The following is a 23,842-nucleotide window of genomic DNA, read 5'->3' on the forward strand; positions in this document are numbered from 1 at the left end:
AGAATTTAAATTAGTGTTAATTAGATTATGATTTTTAGTTAGTTTTTAAAAATAAAGGATTTATTTGTACTTTTTTGAATAAAAAAGAATTTAATTTCATGTTTAGACTTAATTAATTGAATGATTTCATCATTTAACTAAAAAAAATAACAAAAATTAAAATATTGGGGTACAAATGAAAACGGAAAATTCAAAAGTGGGTAAAATTGAAAAATTTTCAACGTCGGGGTAGAATTGAAAAAAAGTTTAAAGGTGAGAGGTTTTTGAGTGATTAGGCCTTAAAAAAACATAGGCATTTAAATAAATTTAACATTTCTAAATCAATTGTGTAGAAAACAGAGTTTTCGGTGAAATGGTACAGTTGAGGATCGTCCAAAATAATTTATTTGTCAATTTTGGTCAAACTTCAATTCACAAGGCAAAGTGAAAAATGCTATTTAGAAGCCTTTCAATGATCAGACCAACAATCGTTGGTGACTGACGATTGTACGTCCTAAATTAATGATAGTTGGTTCCCGATTGATCAAGATCAAATTTGGATGCAAGGTAGATGAGCCAAGCAACGAGCCGAAAACGATCGTCCAAAAGAAAGTTGACGATTGTCACATTTTCTGACTATCATATCCTATGAGAAATTAAAATAATTTTCTCCACTGCTTGAAATTAACGATCGTCAATTTAAAATCAACAATTATTAGAAATTGAAAGCTTTATTGATTTATTAAAATTTTGGATTACAAAAAAATGAAACCAACTTCTCCTTTTATATTACAAGGAGGAGCGGTTATTTTTTGATAAAACAGAAAAGGAATCTAGTATGTTACTAACTAGCTAGCTAGCTAAATAAACCAACTAAGTACGCGTTCCTTCTTACTCTGCCACATCAGTGACATACACATCTTACTTGAGCTGAAAATCTAACTGGTTACTTCTTGACTAAGTAACAGAATCCAAAACTTCAAACTCTTGAAACATCAGAAAAGGATCTGATGTAATCTGCTGCAGAATAAGACCTGTGTTATTAAGTCCTAATTTTTAGTGTGCCACTTTTTGTGTAAAAGTTTTTAATTTAAGTTTTTTGCCGTTTTTGGTGACTTTTAATATACAAATTATTCATAAAACAAATATATATTTAAGGCAGAATATGCATTAAGCTTTCTAATTTTGGTAATGCATGCATCTATAGAACTTAAATTTTTAAAGTTATAATTATTTTATGAATTAAGCATCCCATAATTCATTTATATGATATAATTCATAGATTAATTGATAAGTTCGAAGCCATGTGCTAACCTTAATGTAGTGGGTCCTTTAACACTTCACATCCCAGCTGCCAATACAGCGTTTTAGGTAAAACACATATGAAGATCCTTGCACTATTATATTATTTTAAATTGGATCTCTCTATTTTTATTTATTAAAATTCAATCCCTGTATTTTTAGTTTTATAGACATTAGATCCTTCTATCACAAAAAAATGTGTATACTCTGATCCCTGTATTTTTAGTTTTATAGATATTAGATCCTTCTATCACGAAAAAATATGTATACTTTGCACGCCGTTAGTGAGTCTAAAAAAACTTTTAATTCATTCTCCATTAATTTTTTAATTTGAGTCGTTGTACTTTTATTTTTAATAAAAGTAAGTCTTTAATGTCTTAAAAATACCCGACCTTTTAGCCCCTTTTCAATCGTTTTCCGGCATTGAAAACTGGTCAATTTTATCCTATTTTGCATTTTCTCGTCTCAATTGTACCCTTAAGCATTAAATTGACATTAAAGAGGTTTTGAATCTGTATTTATAAGTGTAAGGACTCAATGCATATAATATATGATGGAGAGATCCAATTTTAGAAAATGTAATATTATAAGGATTCAAACATACTTATTGCCAACTTTGTATCTATAAATACATATCCAAAACCTCTTTACTACAACATTCACAAGTTCCAAAAAAACTCTCCATACTTTCTCTACTCTCTAGTCTCCATATTATTCAAGAAAATACATTCACAGAAGTTGAGATCTTAAGATGGGTATTCTTCGGTTGCCATCAATGATAACAAATGCCAAGCAAATCCTCAAGAAACAAACTTTTAATGCAAGAAATATAAATGTACCAAAAGGTCATGTTGCTGTTTATGTTGGAGAAAAGCTAGAAAAGAAAAGATTTGTGGTTCCAATATCATACTTGAATCATCCTTCTTTTCAAGATTTGCTTCGCCGAGCCGAACAAGAGTTCGGATTTAATCACCCGATGGGCGGTCTAACGATTCCTTGCGATGAAGAAGCCTTCGTTGATCTCACTTCTAGGTTTTACTCTTAAGGAAAGCTTGACATTTTTTACTCAAGATATTCATTTTTTTCTTTTATTTTTTTTCAGACATTCTCCTATTTTTTCATCCTCGATCGGATGTGGACATGATATAGGAGGATTGTGTAGTGTGTACAAAATGTAAATTTTTCCACACAAAGTGGATGGCAGATTGCTTTATATATATTATGCAAATGCAATCAGTTTTTATGAAATATTTGTAACTTTTAATTATAATTTATTTTAGTTTGGATTGAAATTCAGACTTTTATTAATCTAGATATAATATCAACATATTGATTTCTTCAATTTCTTTGAAAACTGTAAGTTAGAAATCATTACTAACGCAGTAAGTTAGACCATCTCCAACCCATAATTTTTTATTGACATAAAAACAAATTTTCAATTAGCATTAAGAAGTTAATTACACATATAAAAATTTAAAAAATAAATAATAATCTGATATAAAATAAGATTTAAATCTTTATTTCCAGATCGTCTTCTAAAGTAAAAATCAAAGTCGCAAATCCGTTTAACTATAATAAAAATTCAATTCTTGACTGTCTATTATAAGACTTGAAAATCTTTTATAAAATAGGACAAATAAGCGTTTCATTAAAAAAAACAAAATTTTCATGAAAAAAGCACAACCACTATAACAAAATATTTGAAAATAGCTAATTTAACATCTAAATGATTTCATCTTCAATTTTAAAAAGTCTTTATCTATCTCTGATTTTTATGATTCCCATATATTTAACATTGATGTGCTTCGTCGATAATTTTTAACCAACAAAAATAAATAAAAAACGAAAACAAATCGGCTATTATTTAATTCTACATAAATAAAGCAATAAAAAAGAAATGACTACTGCTAACGGTAAAAATAAACTATTGACGAAAGCCAAATAGGAGAATAAAACAGAAACTCTAGACGGTTAGATTTATTCGAAAAAATCAAAAAAGAGGAGAGCAACTCGGTTTGTTCGAAGTCTTGTAAGTTAAAGTATCTCCAACGCTAGAGGAAATTACACCATTTACCAAAAAAAATGAAAATAATTACAAAACTACATGTTGACTTTTTTCATTTACAAAAATCTTAAAAATATTTATAAAAGTATCAAAAAATTAAAAAAAATATCAAACATACGGTGTATACTGTCAGTATTTATGTCAGTATACTAATAAACTAACATTATATCAACATTATATCAACATTATACCAACATTATGCATACTGAGATTTTATTAATATTAAATAAAAATTTACCAAAATTACATCAAATCATATCCTAAAAATTAAATTAATAATATACCAAAATTATACCAACAGTATACCAAGAGTATACACATCAAAATATACTGAAAATTTTATTATTGCACCAACATTATACCACATCGTATACTAAAAATTAAACTAACAATATACTAAAATTATACCAACAATATACAAGTTCTCTAGTTCATTACCAATTATACTGAAAAATACGTATAATAAAAATTATACATGTTATCAACTAAAAAATATATATAAAATTTTATAATCGATATACCAAAAATATACTGAAATTATACCAATAATAAACCAAATACTATTTTTAAATTATCTGATTTATAGTTTTAATATTCCAAAATTATACCATAATTGTACCGACATTATACACATCGTACTTTTGTAAAAAAAAATTCATTTTTTATAGTTTTATAATTAATTTTAAATCAGTCGTATTTTTGTAATTAAAAAAATTTACATGTACTTTTGTAAATATTTTTAAAATTTTAGGTACTTTTGTCATCGTCCCTATTTATTATAGGTTTTTAAGCCCCTATTTTCGCTCCAACTCATACCAATAACTAAAACTTTATGAATAGTAAATACATTGATAAAATTTACATTATTTATACAAATCTATATTTTGATTAATTTAACTTTTAATATTTATTTTAGTCCAATTTCTCATTGATTACTAATTATATTTTTAACAATTTTGTCCAAACTATTTTATTAGGAAGAATATAATAAATAAATAAAATATATTTTAAGAAACTATATATTATATATAAATGATATAATATTAATTTTATTTAAACATAAAAATTACTATATATTAAATATTAAAGCGAACATTAAATAAATATTTCAATTAAACTCTACAACATAATTTTAAACAAATATATATTTGATATAAAACACTAAATACAAAATTTTAAACAATTTATTAATCCAGTAAACCACTCCTCGATCCACCAATATCGAAATTTGTCTCCGCTTTGGCGTTATATTCAGAATAACAATGGAATTTGAAATTTATTTACAGCTAACATTAGCTTAAAAGTTGGCAATGGCAATGATATTGCATTCTGGAGGGATATTTGGCTTAATTAGCAATCAATTTGTTCCTCTTAACAGTGATTTTCAGAATTTGTTTATTCTGCGATAAATTCTGATGCTAGTACTCCATCTACCTTGGCCGATGCTTCTAATGGTGATTCTAGTCAGGCTTGGTGGCAGTTTTAGTGGAGAAGGAGGTTACTAATAACTATCTATTTAATTTTAAAAGGCAGGATATGTATTAAGCTTTCTAATTTTGATAATGCATCCATAATACTTCAGAGTTTAAAGGAATAGTTTTATGCATTAAGCATCTGATAATGCATCTAAAAATATATAATCCATACATAATTAATATGATAAGTTCGAAGCCATGTGCTGCCATAATGTAGGGGGTCCTTTAACACTTCATATCCCAGCTGCCAATACAAAATTATCTATAAATACATATCCAAACCATCTTTACTACAACATTCACAAGTTCCAAAAATATCTCCATACTTTATAGAAGTTGAGATCTAAAAATGGGTATTCTTCGGTTGCCATCAATGATAACAAGTGCCAAGCAAATTCTGAAGAAGCAAACTTTTAATGCAAGAAATATTATTGTACCTAAAGGGCATGTTGCTGTTTATGTTGGAGAAAAGCTAGAAAAGAAAAGATTTGTAGTTCCGATATCATACTTGAATCATCCTTCTTTTCAAGATTTGCTTCGCCAAGCGGAACAAGAGTTCGGATTCAATCATCCGATGGGCGGTCTTACGATTCCTTGTGATGAAGAAGCCTTCATAGATCTCACTTCTAGGTTTTACTCATTGTGAGATGAAAGAAAGAAGATACACTAAAATGTTCATTTTTTTTTCTTTTTTAAACATCCCCTCCTTTTTTTCTTCCTCCCGTGAGGACATTATAGAGGAGGATTGTGTAGCTACATATACAAATTGTAAATTTTTCCACACAAAGTGGAGGGCAGACTGTATTAATTTTTTTATGCAAATTAATGCAATTAAAAATCTTTTATGAAGCCTCTCAAAAAAATATCTTTAATTAAGAAATATTTTCAATTTCTTTTGACAAAAGTAATTTATGTATCCATATTTTTAACCAAAATGATAAATATATCCTTAAAATAAATTTTGGCAATCTGATCCATTAACTTTATAATTTATGACAAACTCTAAGTTTAAATCTATTTTTAAACTTTGTTTCTATAGTTGTTAATTTAGTTTTTATTCCATGAATAATTATTTATACAATTAATTTTTATTTAATTTAAAAAGGATTATGTGGATTTAAATTTAGAAGTATTCATCTAAAAATAAACTTAAAATTAAAATAGATATATTTATCAAAAATTATAAAATTAATGGATTATATTGTCACCGGTTATTTAAAAGATATATTTACCATTTAAATGATATTATTTGTTTTTGTTTTTTTCGTTTAACAAAAACTTTAGTTTGGATTGGAAATAAATTATAAACATACACTAATAACAAACATAATTCATACGTTTCAATTTACTTATCTTTTTCAATTTAAACATGGTACTTTTGTTTTCTTGAGAAACTATAAGTTATAAATCATAAACTGACGCAGTAAGTTTTTTTATTTTGGCCTAATCAGTCAAAAACCCTCCATCTTTATCCCTTTTTACAAAAATATTCTGACATGAGAATTTTTTCAATTTTATACTAATTTGCCCTTTTATATTTCAATTGTACCCTAAAACATTCACTACAAGAAATACTAGAATTAGCAGCAAACATTTTTTTTGCTAATAGTACTAAAATTATTACTATTAACATATAGCAACAAAAAAAAATTGGCATGTTACTGCTAATAAAACGTTGCCTTAAATAATTGGTAACAAAATTTGCTATAAAATGCTGTTATAACTTAACTAATGGCAGCAAATTTCAAAATTAATGCTGCAAAATGTTTTTTAGCAGCAAAAATAAGTTGACTGCAAAAAAATTTATTGCCAAATACATAATTCCTTATAGTGATTATAAGATAAAATTCTAGTTATTGAACCACAAATATGTCTCAGAATGAGACAAACCACAAGTGTTTTGATTATAATTTTTTGCTTTCTTTTTTATTCCATTTAAAAGAGTTTAAATACAACTAAAACATTAACCAATTCTCCACCTAATGTGGAGCACAACGGATATAGTGGCCAAAAGAGTAGGCAACATGCTTCACCTAATTCTAAGGAAGCATTTCCACCAATTTAACTTTAACTAATGAAGCAGTAAAAATTAAAGACTCTAAATCATAGCTTATCGTCCACTGACTCATTCGATAACTCTGCTCAAATTGAGATCTTTTCTTTAAAGAGGTTCAAAACTCCATTAATATAGTCAAAGATTTTAGTAGAAGCAAAGGTCCTTGTGCACTGTATGCACCAAGAGTTGAGTTGAGTTTGAGTTTGACTTATTCTTTAGTCAATGAAAACAGATTAATGTGTATATATATTAATGCGGTAGAAGCAATCCATCGACCCAGAGATTAGAGAATACAAGTCAAAGTTGACACAGTTGAGATTTCTACTTCTATTCATAATAATTCAGATGCATTAAATTCTAGGAATGTTCCATGCTCAAGTTAAACACGTTGACAATAGAAAATTCTTAGAATTTTTCCACTACTATAAAATTTAGAGAAATATGATTAATTTTAACAAAATAACATTCAAATTCTTTAACTATCATAAGAATCATTTGATTGATGTTTTTGTTTAATAAATAAATAATTATAAGTTAATATATGTAACTTGTTATAACTGGTAATCCTGCTTCTTTTTGCATGGATGCAATTGTACTAAGAATATATATAGACATCTCCAAAATAGTTGTGAGTTTGTTATAATACAAAAATGACATTCTTTTTAGGACATCAAAAAGTGTAAAAAGTGACGTAGGAATAAGACATTTTAAAATGGATTAATTACATATAAAATCACCATCTTTATACGAATTCTCAAAAATAACACGACCTTTAAAACGTGTCAATTCAGGGCATCACCTTTCATTTATTTTCAAAAATAACATGGACAAGTTTTTAGATAAAATTTTGCTGACTTGGACACCCAATGTGAGTGCCACGTCTCATGCCACGTCAGCAAAAATGTCACTAAAAATGTGCCCATGTTGTTTTTGAAAAGAAATGAAAGGTGGTGCCCTGAATTGCCACGTTTTAAAGGTCGTGTTATTTTTACAATTTCGTGTAAAGGTGGTGATTTTATATGTAATTAACCCTTTTAAAATTTTATAAGCAAAAAAAGTTAATAAATCCAAAAGTATAACGAAAATGACAAACAGATTACAGTTTGTTCTAGTAATCTATTTTTTGTATTAACTACATCCAAACATCAAATAAAAGATTGGCAATTTAGTTAGTAAAAGTAATAATATGGTTTAGTATTTTAACTTCTTTTTATGATAATTTTTTTGATAATTAACTGGAGATAAAATCATTAAAACTAAAAATAATCTACCAAACTTTATCAAAAAAGTGGATTAGTAATTCATAAGTATTAATTTATTGATTAACCGAATTATTACTAAAAAGGTATTAAATGTAACAAAAATTGTTTAAAAAATTTGCTTAAATAAGTACCCTCTGGGGACAGGCCATCGAATATTTCATTAGCTGATTCCTTTACCAACACAATGTTTGTTCTGCAAGTAAATTTGATTGAATTTAACTTCACATTGTTTTTCAGTGCATAGTAATGCATGGAATGAAACCAAAAAACCATGATGAAGTTGTAAATACATTCAAAACTTACAATCTATATTTGGTAGATAATATCTTCAAAAATTACAAGTAATCAATATTATACATTATGTGATGCAGCAATCTTAATATTCTTGCACTTCTGACATTGGAACTTCTGTTATTAAGGATGCAGAAAATGGCAAAGGCAACGACAACGTCTGGTTGGCCTGAGCATGATTCATTTATTTTTGTGCAAAACGGAACAGACTGCTCGATACAGCAGTCTCTTTTCTTTCAGCAATAAATGGAACAGACTGCTCGATATGGTTGCAACTTCTGCTCATAAATTTGTGGAAGTCATTCAAGAACAGGCAGCAACTCGACCCATCTTCCGTAAAATCATCTGTCATCTCATGCTGCAGAAAAACTCTTCCTATAACTCAATCTTTTAAAGCCATTTTCATATGAGCAAAATTGATTGTAACTCCTCTTAATCCATAGACAAATCGCCAGTTCGAATATTGCGCTGCTGATGAGTTATTCCTTTCCCTAATCGTGATAGGGAAAAGCTCAAATCTTCTTGTCTTTCGCTGAAAGGAGAAGAAAGCTTTGGTTGCAACCATCTTCGCAACGAAATCCCGTTGATTCTAATCTTCCCATACGATTCATTCCCCTGATAAGGCAGCCCTAACCTTCTCAAAAGAGACGCAACATCCTGACCGAGCCTGCAATGCATATTTGAGTGAACAATTGGGTTAATGTAACATGATGCTGATAGCAAGCAACTAATAAATCAAAACCAATAGGCATTTTTACTAATTTACTGTCAGAGTAATAATTCACATAACTATTAAGTTCTGGTTTTTTGTTACAATAGCATTAAACTTTCTCTAAAAGAAAGTCGGGGTTGTGTTATGACATATTCCCTCCGTCTAAGAAATATAGTTTATCTAGATAAAATAAGTTAATTTTAAAACCACAGCTACCCTTATTCAATTAAATATTTGTCTTGTACAGAATTAATAAATGATGAATTGAGGTAATAATTAATGAGTGCATATATGACAGTAAATCACTTAAATAATAATTGATTGTCTATAATTTGAACAAAAAAAGCAAATATTGTCTATCAATTTGGAACGCTAGGAGTAGATCCTACACTTTGATGTTTAACTTTTTCCCAACTTATAACTGGCAACACTTCATTCTAGAGCTAGGAATTGTTTCAAGAGTAGTGTCTCAAGACTGCAGCTTTTAGAATTTAGTCAATTGGTAAAGGAAAACGAGAAATGAAAGTGTGTTATAAAGTCACTGGAAGGGTCAGTCAGTGAGACAATGAAGGACTCGGACTCAATTGGCATGCTCATAGACAGTAGTAAGATTTGAATAATTCGATTGCTTTCAACTTGAACTTGTCTTAACTTTCTTATTCTGTTATTATGAAGATTATAATTGAAAAAGATAAGGACCAAAAGCGTTCGCGAATCATCATGACAGTATAATAAACATTACCCAAATGATTTTCAAGATGGAAACATGGTTAAAGAGGAGAGGTAGGAAATTATGCGTAGTATTTCTCACCTTCCTGCGACGTTGATGGTTTTCTCCCCTTCAGGTGTCTTGATTTGCGTTGTCTCAATAGGTAGCAAAATGTTCACACTGGGTAACTTTGCACCTGCCAAAAGTTTTAATGATGAGAACAATAGTTAAAAATCAACTTTACTCATTAAGTTAAACAATTACAACCAATTTTGTCATTTTCATTCTCCAACTGCGTCGAGTGCAAGCATCCTAGATAAAACATTAATTTTTAATATAAAATTTTATGCTGATTCCTATTAGAATTTATTAAATTAAAAAAGATTGTTCAAATCATCCTAGCTTAGTTCTAAAATGGAACTGTCACTGATATGTTGAAATTGAATCTATTTGTATATTTCTTGGGGTTGTCTCTGTTATAATAAGAAAAAATGTAAACAACCACATCTAATAATGCAGAGTAAAATCATGAGAATCTTTTCAAAAGTTCTGATATAGTGATGGAAATGGATATATAATGCTTAGAGGAACTAGTCCCATTTATAAACATTGCTAAATGAAATTCACAAAGTAAGATATAGGACAGTTTGTTAAACAATAAACCCTTACCAGCAGCAAGCCGATGCTTGAGACCTTTCAAAATGGTTAAGAAGTATACCTGAAGAGATTTATTAAAAGGTTATTGGTGGAACACTTAAAAAGGATAAAACAATGAAAATTAAAATTTTGATATCTGGCAGACAACAAATTAGGAACTTACACTATCCCATTTTATTCTATTTTATCTCATCTAATGCTTAGAAAACATAAATGAAGCAAGCAATGAATAGAAGTTAAGAACAAAAACGACAAAAAGAGACAATAGTAAAGTAACGTGGACAAATGACAAATAAGACTTGTTTTCTCTGCCAAGTGACAGTCAGAGCAGTTTCTGGTCACGAAAATCTCCGTAGTGACGCATATAAGAATTTTGAAATATTTCAACGAGTCACTGATGAAAAATAATGAAGCAGTTCATAAGTTTATAATGTCAGCAAATTTAAGTTTGCAGCATTGCATATGAGCTCTGAGAGGGCATAAAGATTCAATGAAGTAAAATAAATGTTTTGAACAATAGAAAGCTTTTAGATAAGTGGCAGTTGAAAGAATGATGTAATGAATTTACCTCCGCAATATGACTTTGCAGCGGTTTAGCATCAAAAACAATGGGACTTCCTTTGAAGGAGATACAAGGAACAGTTCCTTGAGAAGCAGCTTCCTGTATATGGTGACAGTCTTAGTTGCCATTTAATATCATCCCAACTTCATAATAATTTATTAAAGCGTCAAGTCAAAAAACTGAAGAAACAATCGAGGTTGAGAATGACCTCAAGCAATGAAAAAGCACAAGGATCATATTCTCCAAATCCATCCACCAAAGCACAAAGGTTTGAGCTTTTTGATGGGTCGGCAGTGACACCCAGATTTTCAACCAATCTGCTTTTCAGTGAAGCATCATAAGGAAGCTGCAGGCATCCCAAAACTTGTGAAACAACTTCCATTGTAGGTTTCTCGCCAGCTGCAATTGTTTCGCGGTAGACCATTAAAGCCTTTGATGTCCTAATGGAACAAAGAAAATATCAGAATATATCTTTTTATAATAAATTTATTCGTTCACGGACATTATCAAATATCAACTTATACAACTTTCAAGAATAATAAAATAATTAGAAGAGTAACCCAGCCCCCTCCTCACATAATAAAGTAACAGATGGAGAATAAACCACCAAAGGAAGAACAAAATCAGACCATTCCAAAGGGGAAAAATAATCTTAAATGACACTTCCAGTCGTCAGGATAAAAATGACATACCATTCATTTCTTATTTGTGGCCATCCTGAATCAGAAGACAAGATAGGTTCACCAAGGGAACAAGCTTTCTGATATCTCCGCAAGCACATTCCTTGAAAGAGAAAAGACCCAGAAGATCAAATATATTAATCGGATATGGGAACTCCTAATGTTCTGAAAATAGTGGATTCTATCCAGGATTTGCGAAATGCACTCTTGTTTTGGCGAGTGTAGATTTATAAACATGGAACACAAGAGAGACAATAACATGATTAAGAGAGGTATGTGTCAAATCCACCTCAATTTCGCATCCGCATCTATGAAACTTTTCAACTTACCATTCTACAGCTAAATAAAAATGTACTCAGAATACCTTTCTAGTTTTAATTTTTTCATCAGCATGGAAATAAGTGTTAGATAACAACTAACAGTAAAAGAAAAGTCGAAACAAACAGAAGCATCTCCAAAAATGGTTATGCTTTCAGATGATGTAAATCAGCTTCAAGGAAGCCATACAGAGAATCTAACAATTTCAAAATCACGGAGATGCACCATAAAAGGTATGAAACAAAAAAAGTTTTCGAAATTTACCAATTATACATTTGTACATGAGGAGCGTAGGGGCAACAGAATCTTGTTTGACTTGTGAAAGAAGCATGAGAGCAGCATCCAGATCATCCTTCCTGCAAAAGGAAAAAGCAAATGAGGCAATTTGTGGCATATAAAAAAGACTAAAGGGCCATAAGTTGTGAGAATGAAAATAATGCAAATGTTAAAAGAGTTTGATTTGAAACCACATACTTTTCACTGGCCACTATGAGTATAGAATACGTAATAGTGTTTGGACACAAGCCAAAACTCTTCATTTCTGACAGTATTTCAATGGCTTTTGATAGCTGAACCCCATCACCTGTAGCAAAGTCGGGTAATTTAATGCTTTGTTTTTTTTGGGTAATTTAATCCTTTGTTTCTTTGCCATATAAAATCATGTTAAGGCTACATGCATCAGTACTATACTTCCACTCTTTGTGGTCTATGGAATAGATCAAGGATATACAACATTCAACATGAAGAACACATTACTACAGTTCTTTTTTTATCTTATTTTCCATTACTAAAAATTTGCTTCTTTTTCAGTAGTTATTTTTACAGGTCACAAATACAATTGCACTACTACACCAAAAGGGCTTGGTATTGATTATTTCGTCTGATATACCAAACGTCGGAATACAAAAATTTCACCATACTCTACAACAGCATATACGGGAAGTTTGACCATATTATACGCATATCATTAGACTAATGAAACATAATTTTAATCCCATAACACAGCAAAATTTTCTATTTTTCTCAGAATCATATCATTTTGCATCAACCAAGGAATCAGCGAAAGGTTCAATCTTATTATGCATACAGCTCCCACAGTTATCATAACCCTCTTATCCCAACTAATATTTTTACGAGTCATACCTTGTATATGATACTCAGTAACTGCCTAACTGCTAAGCTGCCCAGAAAGTGCAATAATGAATTTTTTTAAAACTTATTTTCACAAATTAATAGCACAAGAAAAGGGGACATATGTCCATTGCTCTTTTAATGTTTTATTCTCTGATGACCAATCTTAAAATGCAAAATGGTCAATAAAAAAATATGGAAGTATAGATCTAAACAACAAATAGAATCCCCATTGAACTCTAAAAGTAAGATCATTTTGAAAAAAGTGACAGAGACAGACTTACACAAAGCAGAGATCAAAGCGTTCATGGTTGGCACTGTTGGCTTCAGATTGATGGCCTTGATATCTTCATAAAGCTCTAGTGCTTTCTCCCAGTTTTTTGCCTGAAATTATAAGAAGCTTCAGTATTTGGCCTGAATCCTATAAATGACGAAACATTTAATGCATAAGAGATCCATAAATTATTTTAAAATTCAGGAAGAGAATGTGAGCAAAATTTCACTTCCGGCTATAGCAATTGCCAAATCAAAGGGATTCATGATAGAGACAGTCCCCAATCTGAAAACTACAAAGACATCCAAAATGCTAATGACTACAGCTTCGTTTCCCTACATAACTGACGAAATTCAACAATTGACACTGATAATGCTAAAAACAAAGAACTGAATTATTTACAGGTAGTAAAGAACATTTTTCTAACATATGATTGAAGATGTAAGGCATACATTACTGCATGCTCCCATCAATGAACTATATGGTACAATTCCAAGCTGCGTTCCTTGAATCCTGGCTTCTTGTAAGGTTTCAAATGCAACATCCAACATTCCAGCATGCCCCGCCACATCCATCAATGCACTGAGAAACATCTGCATAAAAGCGTCTATAAGAACTACAGTCATTTAAATAATGTATAGGAAAAATTGCTACCATCCACTGAGATTAAGTCAAAATTACTGTTTTTTTCCTAAATTTTAAAAAGTCTCTGTTTCCATTCACTCTTGGGTATTAGATAACTTAAATACTCTTATAAGATGTTTCAGTTAAATGAAACTAAAATACTAAAGGGATTTTAGTTATATGATATACAAGGGGAATTCAGTTAAATAAAACTAAAATATCATAGGAGAAATAATTAGTTCTTAAAAAACTCAGAGGAAAACAGTAATTTTTATCTAACTTCAGAGGTGAATATAATCTCTTATCTTTTTTTTTTCTATCCATAAACCAACTAAAGTTAAAAAAATCGAGTTTATCCTGACAGCATTAGCAGTTCATACCTCATCAGGGGCCACGCCGTTTCTCGTCATGTCTTCATAAATGCTGCGAGCAAAATCCCAATCAGCTGTCTGACTGCAACAATTAACAGCAATAGTATAAACCTCTGGAGTGCCCTTGATGTTAAACTTATGCATCATGTTGTAGACTTCTTTTGCCCGATCAACCTAAAAGCATGCTTTTTTATTCAGTCATAAAATATTATATATGCCAATTAAGAGAACGTGTATATATATAAGAAATACACACACCTGACCAGCCTTTTCGCAGGCCTTCATCAATGCACCAATCGTGATGTGATCAGGGTCAATAGGATGTATCTCGGCCCCCATTTCTGCTAATACATCAAAGGCACGATCCACAGCTCCGGATTGACCACATGCAGTGATAAGTGCATTGAAGACAACTCGGTCTGGCTGAACGTTCTACTGCATATAACATTTTATCAATGCAAAGATAAATCAAAGCGAGATCATGAAATTACAGCTTGCTGAAATTTTGGGGATGCAAATAGGGATTTTACAGGATAAGTTCAGCCTAATAAGATGCAGTTGTACATATGTCTAAAATTTTAGACAGTACCTTGGACCTCAGTATTCCATAAGCGCCAAATGCTTTAGCCATTTTTCCAGCTCTGGCACAGCCATCAATAAGTGCTCCATATGTATGAACATTTGGTTCAACCCCAGCATTAACCATCTTATGAAATACCTGGTACAAACATTAAGGTAAGTAAGACATTCAAACAAGCTATGCAACATCAGTTTTTCTTTTTCTAAACTAAATTAAAAAATTAATTTGTCGAGTTTGAAAAGTAGCATATCCATGGTGAAATGGGTATCGCCACCCTTCTAGTATATAGCATATGGTACCTATTCAAATAACACCATGCAGCCATCATCCAAACTGAAGAATGCTTTAAATGACTAAGAATAATCTTAGTCGGAAATCGGATTAAAAGATTCATCGAATATGCCGCTGAATCCACCTTAATTTTCAATAAAGCAAATATAGTCTAGATTAAAAGAGGCTATGAGCTCATAATTTAAATCATTAACTAATGAACTGGCATGAATAACATATGATTAGCAAGAAAAGAAAACCATTGTTTTGATCGCTAGAGTATCTAAACCAAGAGGAAGACATAGAAGGTGCCATACTTCAAACATTGCATCGACTTTTCCACTTTTAGCACAGGTTGATATTAAAGTAGTATATAGTTTGCAATCAGCTTTCAGTCCAGCCCCCTGGGCAAGTTTTAGAACTCCAAAAGCCCCTATAAAAAGAATTCAGAATCAGGAACTGGTAGCATATTCACGATACTTAATTTACCCAATGGTTCAGAAACTGCACTTACCTACTGAATCTTGTGAGCTTGCACACACCGACATGAGCATGTTAAATGTACTCAAGGTTGGATTGGGAACCAACTTGCAGAACCGAAAAGCTTCCTTAACAGACTTTTGAGTTTTGCAGATCTTGAAAAACTTAGCATGATAAATCTGAAAGCAGAGAAATCACTACAGTACTAACTCTATTGATGGATCTGTTGCCAAAAATAACACATGAAATAAGGGTTAAAATTAGACTTACCTTGTTCATATCTAACGATCCTCTTCTTTCCGCATCTTCAAGCAAATCTAAACACTCGGCTAACCTAACAAATATAGAATAGTAAGTCTAGGTTCTAGGATCATAAGAAGGGGTAAGTTGATCTGATCATATACACTATGAACAGAGCAGAATTCCACATGGCGCTATAAGTTTAGAGCTTTGCTTCAGTGGTTATATGTCATTTCGACCAAAAGTGTTATCTTCAAATGGTAAATTGTCTAAGATAATCTGTATATGAATAAAGCAATGATGAGAATCACCTCCCATCTCTTAGCAAACGATTATAGCCATAAACTTGCTCTGGAATATGATCTTTCTTGATAGCATGTACCCCGTTTAGATAGGGAAACTCGGGTATTTTTGTATGCTCATCCTGAATCCCATGCACTTTTTCCTTCTCCCTTGGAAATCTTCTACTTCCTACTGCTTGTTCATTTTTTGGAGGACTTCTTTCATAAGGCGCTAGATGAACTTCACTTTGCACGGACTCTGGAAGGAAACTAAATTCTTATACTACTGTTACATAAAAACTAATACACACATACTTTACTCCATTAATCAAAAAATGATAAATTTATTTTTGCCGCATCACCTGCAACTTGAGGGGACTGATGTGCTGATCTTGGCTCTATCATAACATGATTAACCATCGATGAAGAAATGCTGTTCCCAATTAAAGAAGTGGCACGAGAAGGCACTTTGCTTAAACCATTTGTGCTCCATGGCGATTTCCTATTTGAATGTTTTTCTTTATAAAATGTGTAAAGATCCTCTCTAACAGATTCTCTAATGATACCATAACGATCATGTTTTCCCCCATTTACATCACTTACAGAAGGTGAAGCACAATTAGTCTTCTCCGCCAATAATTGAGCCCACTCGGAATCAACCTCAGCTTCATTTACGGTCTTTTCAGTCATCAACTTAGAATCGACCTCAACCCCATTTACAATCGTTTCAATCCTCAACTCAGAATCAACCTCAACCCCATTTACAATCGTTTCAATCCTCAACTCAGAATCAACCTCAGCTTCACTTCTACTCTTTTCAGCCGTCAAATCCGACAATTCCCTCGCAAATTCAAGCGGCAATACACTTTCCGATCCAGGAATCGCTAAATTCAAAGACGAAGCATCATTTTCTTTAGTAACCACACAAGTAGAAACACTAGAAGAAACAGAATTTCCATTATTTTCTACTGATTTCACCAAAATTGCAGAACTCTGATTCGACAAAGCATTACTATTCTCAATCACATAGCTATTCTGCTTCTCTCTAGAATCCTCCGCCAACAAATCCTCGCTCTTAACATCAAGAACGGTAGTAGTACTCACTTTATGAAAATGCCCAGCATCCAAAAAAGGACTCCTAATTAAATTCTCCACAATATTTCTGCCTAATTTCGACAACCCATCACCCAAAACCTATACCATAATCAAAACATTAAATAAAGACACAGACTTTAGCATAAATGGGTATAATTAAACTAAACAAATACGGAGAAACTGTATTATTTTAAAATCTTTTTCTATAAAATGTGAAGTTTTGTGTCGGAAACGTGACAGGACGTGACACTTTCTGACAGAGAAAACATTGATTGAATGAAGGGTGCGTGCTACTTAGAATTAAACTAACAAGAAATAATTTAGTTTACGTACCTGTTTAGAAGAAGTAATCTTTTTCTTGGTGTTCGCATTAGTAAAGTGGTGATGAAAGTAAGCAAAAGAGAAAGCAGAGACTGTGGAAACAGCAACAACAAGAAGAACAGAATCTAAACGAAACGACCCATTGATTAACAGCACAGTTTGAGCTCGTTTCTTCTCACGAATCTTGATTTTCTTGTACTTCCGGCCGCGAATGGGGCCCGGTGGGCGGAGATGGTGAGAGGAGCCCAGGAATTCTGTGCGGATGGAGGCTGAGGATTTGGGATTGGAGGAGAATTGGGTGGTGGAGAGGAGTGTTAGGGTTTGGGATTTGGGAGAAAAAGTTAGGTCCATTGGGAGAAGAAGAAGAGAGGTGGTGGAGTGGGGAGGAGAGGATAGGAGTGGAGAAGAAGAAGAGGAGGAGAGGTTTTGAAATGATTTTTTTGGTTTTGTTTAACAGACAATTTGGATATTGTTGATGACGTGGCGGAAAACTGATTTCTCTATTGGGATGTTCAATTTCTGTTGGCTTCAATCTAAACCATTGCCTCCATATTTTATACCAAATTACTCTAATTCATAGTTTGGTATTCCTTCTTCAAAAATCAAATGATTTGATATTTCAGTTTTTATTTTATAAACTATAAAACCCTTCTATTAGTTCCGTTAATAATTTGAAATTTACTTTCAAACGATTTAGTACCTCAGTTTTAATTTAGATAAACGATTTGATACCTCAGTTTCAATTATGTAAACGATTAGGAACCTCATTTATAAACGATTTGGCACCTCACATTTCATTCTGTTAACGATTGATTACCTATATTTAACAAAAGGGTCTTATAATTTACAAAATTAAAATTGGGGTACCAAATCGTTTGATTTTCAAACAAGGGGTATCAAACTATGAATTATGGCAAATGTAAGGTATCTTAGAGTAATTTTCTCTTTTTTTATTAGTATTATTTTTTTGTCAAAGCCTGAATTTCATTTAATATAATGTGAGAAATGCATAAATGAATGAGTGCTCAACACATTTGCGTGAGCCATTCCATAACAGAATGATGTACTGCAGACGTAGTCATCGACAAGGGCTTTTTAGCCACCAAATAAGCTACCCAATTATGTTTACGGTTTACATACTGAAATTTAATTTTTGAGAAATGGGAAACTAGATTGGCAATGTCTTCAAGAACTATTTTGGCATCTCTGTCGTCAATAGAAAAGGAATTAGTAACATTTATCAAAGTACGGCAATCTCCTTTAAATATTAAGTCTTTATAGTCTGTTAGTAATACCCCCTACATCAATGTCCAAAGCGCCAATGCCTCTATACAATTGGTATTGTGCCAAGAAAGCGTCTAGCACCAGCCAAAAGAATATTACCTGCAAAATCGCTGACTACAAAACCAATTGCACCTATTCGAAATTCAGATCAATAGCACCATCAAAATTAACTTTATGAAAACATGTTGGCGGAGGTAACCATAAAGATGGAGAAATTTGTCCAACCACACGATTACTTAGCTTTGTATCCGAGATAGTTTTTTCTTTGAAGCTTCCATTTACTCTTGTTATCGCTCGTATGCCTTGTTAACAATATCTGATGCCGATAAATGAATTTGATTGAACACCATATCATTGCGTGCTTTCCATATTCTAGAGGATAAAACAGAAAAAGGAAAAATCTTCTCTAGTTCTTCCCAAATGTTGTAAGTCGTTTACTAAAGCATTCCACCAATCAACTAACAAACGTTGAGGCAATAAGTTTGACCAAAGACCAAATTTTGATTCACACCAAGCATGTTTATGTCACAAAATGAAGAATAGTTAACACCATATGATAATGTAAATAGCAAATTTTACATAGAATGGATATCATTAATTTTAAATTTATAATTTGGTGATACTGTATCTAAAACGGATACAGTATTTTTGAGTGATTATTACACGAACGGTTAAGCTAAACGTATGCGTGCTTAAAACTAAGGTAACAAATCATTTAATTTTCAGATAAGAGATACCAAGATATAAATTGTGACAAATGTGAGGAGTTTTAGAGTAATTTTCTCTTTAAAAAATCTCATAAACTTAACATTGAATTAGTATATATTTTTGGCAATTGACATTTGATCTTGCATTTTTTGGCAATTCACATCATAATCAAGAAGGCATATCCATCATAATCTTTTAAGAGTCAGAGCAGTCGACGAGCTTTTAGCCTCACCTTAAGTTTGCATGTCATCAGATAAATTTATGCTGGAGGTAAGCAATATACTCGACCAGTATTGAGCTTACCTCGAGAAGAAACCTCTCTGGTAACAGGAAAACTCGAAATGAGGCTGATAACTCGTCGATTTTTAGCCTCACCTCCAGTTTTCATGTTACCAAATGGTCTCCAACTTGTGTTAAATATCAACCTAATATGAAATACTTGCAATAATTTAATGAACATTTAAATTTTAGGATTGAACCTCAATCATTCTTAATTACATGTAATAATTTTCTCACTTTTTTTATTGCTCTTTATAGAGCTTTTTGTTTTAAAGACTTATTATAATGACTTCTAGTCTTTTCAGTGTATAGTTTTTTTTTTTAAAAATGGTGCATTTTAATTGTTTGAATTAATTTTATATGTATTTATTACACACAAAATGGGTGATTCACATGATAGTCGATGAATCAACTTATAAAACAGACATGGAGCATACGACATCATCTAAAGTACACACATTCAAAACTAAACACATACATTTTGAGTTGAATATGTACGTTGACTAATATCGTTTCTATGATACTTAATATAATTTTATGACATGTGATAAATACATGTGTTGTTTAATGATGTTTGTTTTATAGTTATTATGTATATTAATTTATAAATAATTACATCATCAATAATTTTATTTGAATGTGGTTACTATTTATTTCAGGTATATTTGGAGACTCGTTGAGTTTTGTAAGGTCGTAGAAAATTTAATGATGCCAAGATCTAAACTGTTAAAGATCTTGAATTCGGTGGTCGTTTAAACATTCCTAATCAAAATTTAATATATAACTTAATTGAAGAGCTTACATATAGGTTTGATGTGAAAACTTACAAATTGTGTGTGCATGCTGATAGATTAAAAATCACCACAAATTATGTGGACAATGTTTAGAATTATCGTCGAGAGGGTTAGATGTTGGTAAATACTTAGGAGCTTGTGATTATGATTTCTTAAAAAATTATAATATTCCTAAAACCAATTGTGACATCAAATATTTTGCTAAAGAGCTTGGTAGACTATCAGTAAGGACGAGTTTAAGATTAAATTTTTGTTGTTTGCAATTGGAACAATTATATCACCTAATAAAAGTCTTTTTATAAATACATTTTATGGTGGTCTTCTAAAAAACATTATTGAAATTCAAAAACTGAATTGGGCAAAATTTTAGTACTAGCAATATCAAGAAATTGAATGGATGTGTTTTGACATTTCAAATATTATATCATTTTTCTCTAAGTAAATTTATGTTATAATTTATGTTGTTTGCCAGAAACTTATTTCCTTTATTTCTATTTTGTTAGTTTTTTATCTGAAATATATAAATTTTGGTTATGTAAACCTACCAAAAGAATATGAGAAGTTTTTCATTGTTCATTGGGATAGTAAAATTGTAACAACCATTTTGTCTAAAGTAACGAGACAGAGGTCTTGATAGTTAAAAGGTAATTTTAATAATTTTAATATATTAGTTTATTATCTTCTCCATAAATTTTTTTCTATTTAATAATTAATTTTCATTGATTATGTTATTATTATTAGGTGTTGATATTCAAAGATGGTGATAAACCAAGTAGCAATTTTTCAGTTAGTTAATTTATAAGTACTAAAATAATTTAATTGTATTTAATGTTTTAATATAATGACATTATTTATAAAGTATTATGTTTATTACTTGATGTTGACATTGTGACTTCTAAGATAAAAAGTGAATGGTTAAATTTTAAGGAAAAAATTAAAAATATTTAGTTTAATTACCAAAAAAACCCCATCTTTTAACTCTTTTTCAGTTGCACCCTGACGTTATAATTTTGTCAACTGCACCCTAATTTGCACTTTTGAATTTCAATTCCACCCTCAAAATCAAATTGGACTCTTTTTCACTCGAGAAAATTTCATAAAAAAACCCTTATAAAGTACTCGTTTGAACTTTTTTCCACACAAAAAGTTAAAAATTGATGACTTGTTTTAACTTTTTCCAAATGGAGAAGAGATCAATTTAATACTTGAGGGTGGAATTGAAAACCAAAGTTGTGAATTAGGGTGTAGCTGACAAAATTGTAACTTCAGGTTGCATTTGAAAAGGGGCTAAAGGGTGTGAGTTTTTTTTCGGTGATTAAGCCAAAATATTTTGAAAAAAAATGAGGATAGTAACATGAAGAAAGTGCAAAGTGCGAGTGTTATTTTATTAGGCTTAATACATCTGCGTGTCCCTGCACTTTTCTATTTTTGCACATAAGGTCCCTGCACTAAAATATACATCATTAAATCCCTGCACTTTAACTTTCATCATCCCGTGGTCCCTCTGTTAACGCGAGTGTTAACGCCGTTAATGCATTTTCAGTTTTCTTAATTTTAGATCCCTGCACTTTTAATTTTTTAATGTTACGTCCCTGCACTTTTAAATGTTGAGATTATGTATAAATATGCATTAATTTTTAGTTTAATAAAATTAAATTTAGGTATAAAATATTAAAACTAATATTTTTTAAAGGGTATGAATTTAACATATTTAAATAATAATAATGTCAAAAATTATATCTTTTAACTATTATTTTATTGAAAATTTTATTCATTCTTACTGAATGTTTAATGTATTATTATTCATCTATAAATAAAAAAAATATAAATTATTTATTTATTTTATTACGTTGAAAATAAAAGTGAATTTAATTATTATTTTAACAAATAAACATTGACTTAGAGAAATAAAATGAATTTTAATATTTTTTATTAAATAATTAAAATAATATTCTATACTGATAAATTTTATTTTTTAAATAATATGATAACATTGCACTTAGAGGTGTAAACGGATGTTGATCTTGATATATGTCAATTTCAAAATTGAGTATGTTATATAAGATTACAAGTTCGAGCTGTCTACTTCCATTTTTAAAGTAGACATATCAAGCGAAAGTCTGAATGAATTTCTAATTTTTTAATAATTTTTTATGTTACCTTTAATTTTTTTTAAACTAACTTTGAATATTTATTGAGTAAGAGCCTCATTCATGAAATGTACTCTAATACTTAAATCATATTTATTTTGATAAAATGATCGTTAATATAATTTTAATAATCTTTAAATTATAAATTACTTAGCTTTAAATAAAAAACAAAATTAATTAATTTTTAATTATATTAAAAAATAAAAGTGAATTAGATTTTTTATTTTTAAAAGTAAATATTAACTAACATAAATAAAACTAATTTTAATATTTTTTATTAAATTATTAAAATGATATTTTATACCAATGATTTTTTTTAAAATAATACATAACAACATCGCATTTACAGAAGTAAACTGACGTATTTTGAAAAAAAAAGTAAACAGATGTCGATCCTTATAAATGTCAATTTCGAATTTGAGTATGTTATATAAACTTACAAGACAAAACTGACTGCTCCGTTTCTAATAAAAAAATAAGAAAATAATAATATTTTTATTAATTTAAAAATATTTTTATTGTTAATTTAAACATTATAAAAAGTTAACTAAATTGCATTAACATCTTATATTATTAATTAAAATTATATATTTTTTAAAATATATATATTAAAATAAATTTTTATATGGAAACAATTACAAGGACTTTGTTTATATAAAATTAAAGTGTAGGGACCTTATTTGTATATACTAAAAGTGCAGGGACCTTATTTGTATATATCAAACTACAAAACTGAATACTAGTCTCATTAACGGCGCGTGTACTGCACGCGCTAACAGAACCTTAACAGAGGGACCTTGAGATGATGGAAGTTAAAGTGTAGGGATTTAATAATGGGATACTTTAGTGCAGGGACCTTATATGCAAAAACAGAAAAGTGCAGGGATACGCA

At 30.3% G+C, this 23,842-nt stretch overlaps 3 protein-coding genes across 3 annotated transcripts; 2 read left to right on the forward strand and 1 right to left on the reverse strand.

Moving 5' to 3' along the window:
• Nucleotides 1-1,952: 1,952 nt before the first annotated feature.
• On the forward strand, nt 1,953-2,573 carry LOC126680128 (auxin-responsive protein SAUR21-like). Its single transcript, XM_050375183.2, has one exon. It carries the CDS (start codon nt 2,033-2,035, stop codon nt 2,324-2,326), a length of 294 nt encoding a protein of 97 aa, XP_050231140.2. The 5' UTR covers nt 1,953-2,032; the 3' UTR covers nt 2,327-2,573.
• Nucleotides 2,574-5,076: 2,503 nt separating this feature from the next.
• LOC126680129 (auxin-induced protein 15A-like) lies at nt 5,077-5,643 on the forward strand. Its single transcript, XM_050375184.2, has one exon. It carries the CDS (start codon nt 5,171-5,173, stop codon nt 5,465-5,467), a length of 297 nt encoding a protein of 98 aa, XP_050231141.1. The 5' UTR covers nt 5,077-5,170; the 3' UTR covers nt 5,468-5,643.
• A 2,752-nt stretch (nt 5,644-8,395) lies between these two features.
• On the reverse strand, nt 8,396-18,219 carry LOC126680541 (pentatricopeptide repeat-containing protein MRL1, chloroplastic). Its single transcript, XM_050375677.2, has 19 exons — nt 17,748-18,219; nt 16,682-17,513; nt 16,350-16,578; nt 16,069-16,132; nt 15,833-15,977; nt 15,636-15,751; nt 15,058-15,186; nt 14,727-14,900; nt 14,478-14,642; nt 13,926-14,066; nt 13,484-13,583; nt 12,543-12,651; nt 12,333-12,424; nt 11,763-11,853; nt 11,279-11,510; nt 11,077-11,169; nt 10,521-10,569; nt 9,954-10,047; nt 8,396-9,097 (listed from the first exon to the last, which is right to left on the reverse strand). Exons 1-19 carry the CDS (start codon nt 18,084-18,086, stop codon nt 8,863-8,865), a joined length of 3,429 nt encoding a protein of 1,142 aa, XP_050231634.1. The 5' UTR covers nt 18,087-18,219; the 3' UTR covers nt 8,396-8,862.
• Between the last annotated feature and the right edge of the window lie 5,623 nt (nt 18,220-23,842).

This window comes from Mercurialis annua, linkage group LG5 (assembly GCF_937616625.2).
Source record: "Mercurialis annua linkage group LG5, ddMerAnnu1.2, whole genome shotgun sequence".
NCBI lineage: Eukaryota > Viridiplantae > Streptophyta > Magnoliopsida > Malpighiales > Euphorbiaceae > Mercurialis > Mercurialis annua.

Coding starts and splice junctions, on each gene's coding strand:
- LOC126680541 (XM_050375677.2), bottom strand. CDS start 18,086: ATGGACCTAACTTTTTCTCCCAAATCCCAAACCCTAACACTCCTCTCC. Junction 12,652..13,483: donor CGCTTTGATCTCTGCTTTGT/GTAAGTCTGTCT, acceptor ACTTTGCTACAG/GTGATGGGGTTCAGCTATCA. Junction 11,511..11,762: donor CCACAAATAAGAAATGAATG/GTATGTCATTTT, acceptor TTGTTCCATTAG/GACATCAAAGGCTTTAATGG.
- LOC126680128 (XM_050375183.2), top strand. CDS start 2,033: ATGGGTATTCTTCGGTTGCCATCAATGATAACAAATGCCAAGCAAATC.
- LOC126680129 (XM_050375184.2), top strand. CDS start 5,171: ATGGGTATTCTTCGGTTGCCATCAATGATAACAAGTGCCAAGCAAATT.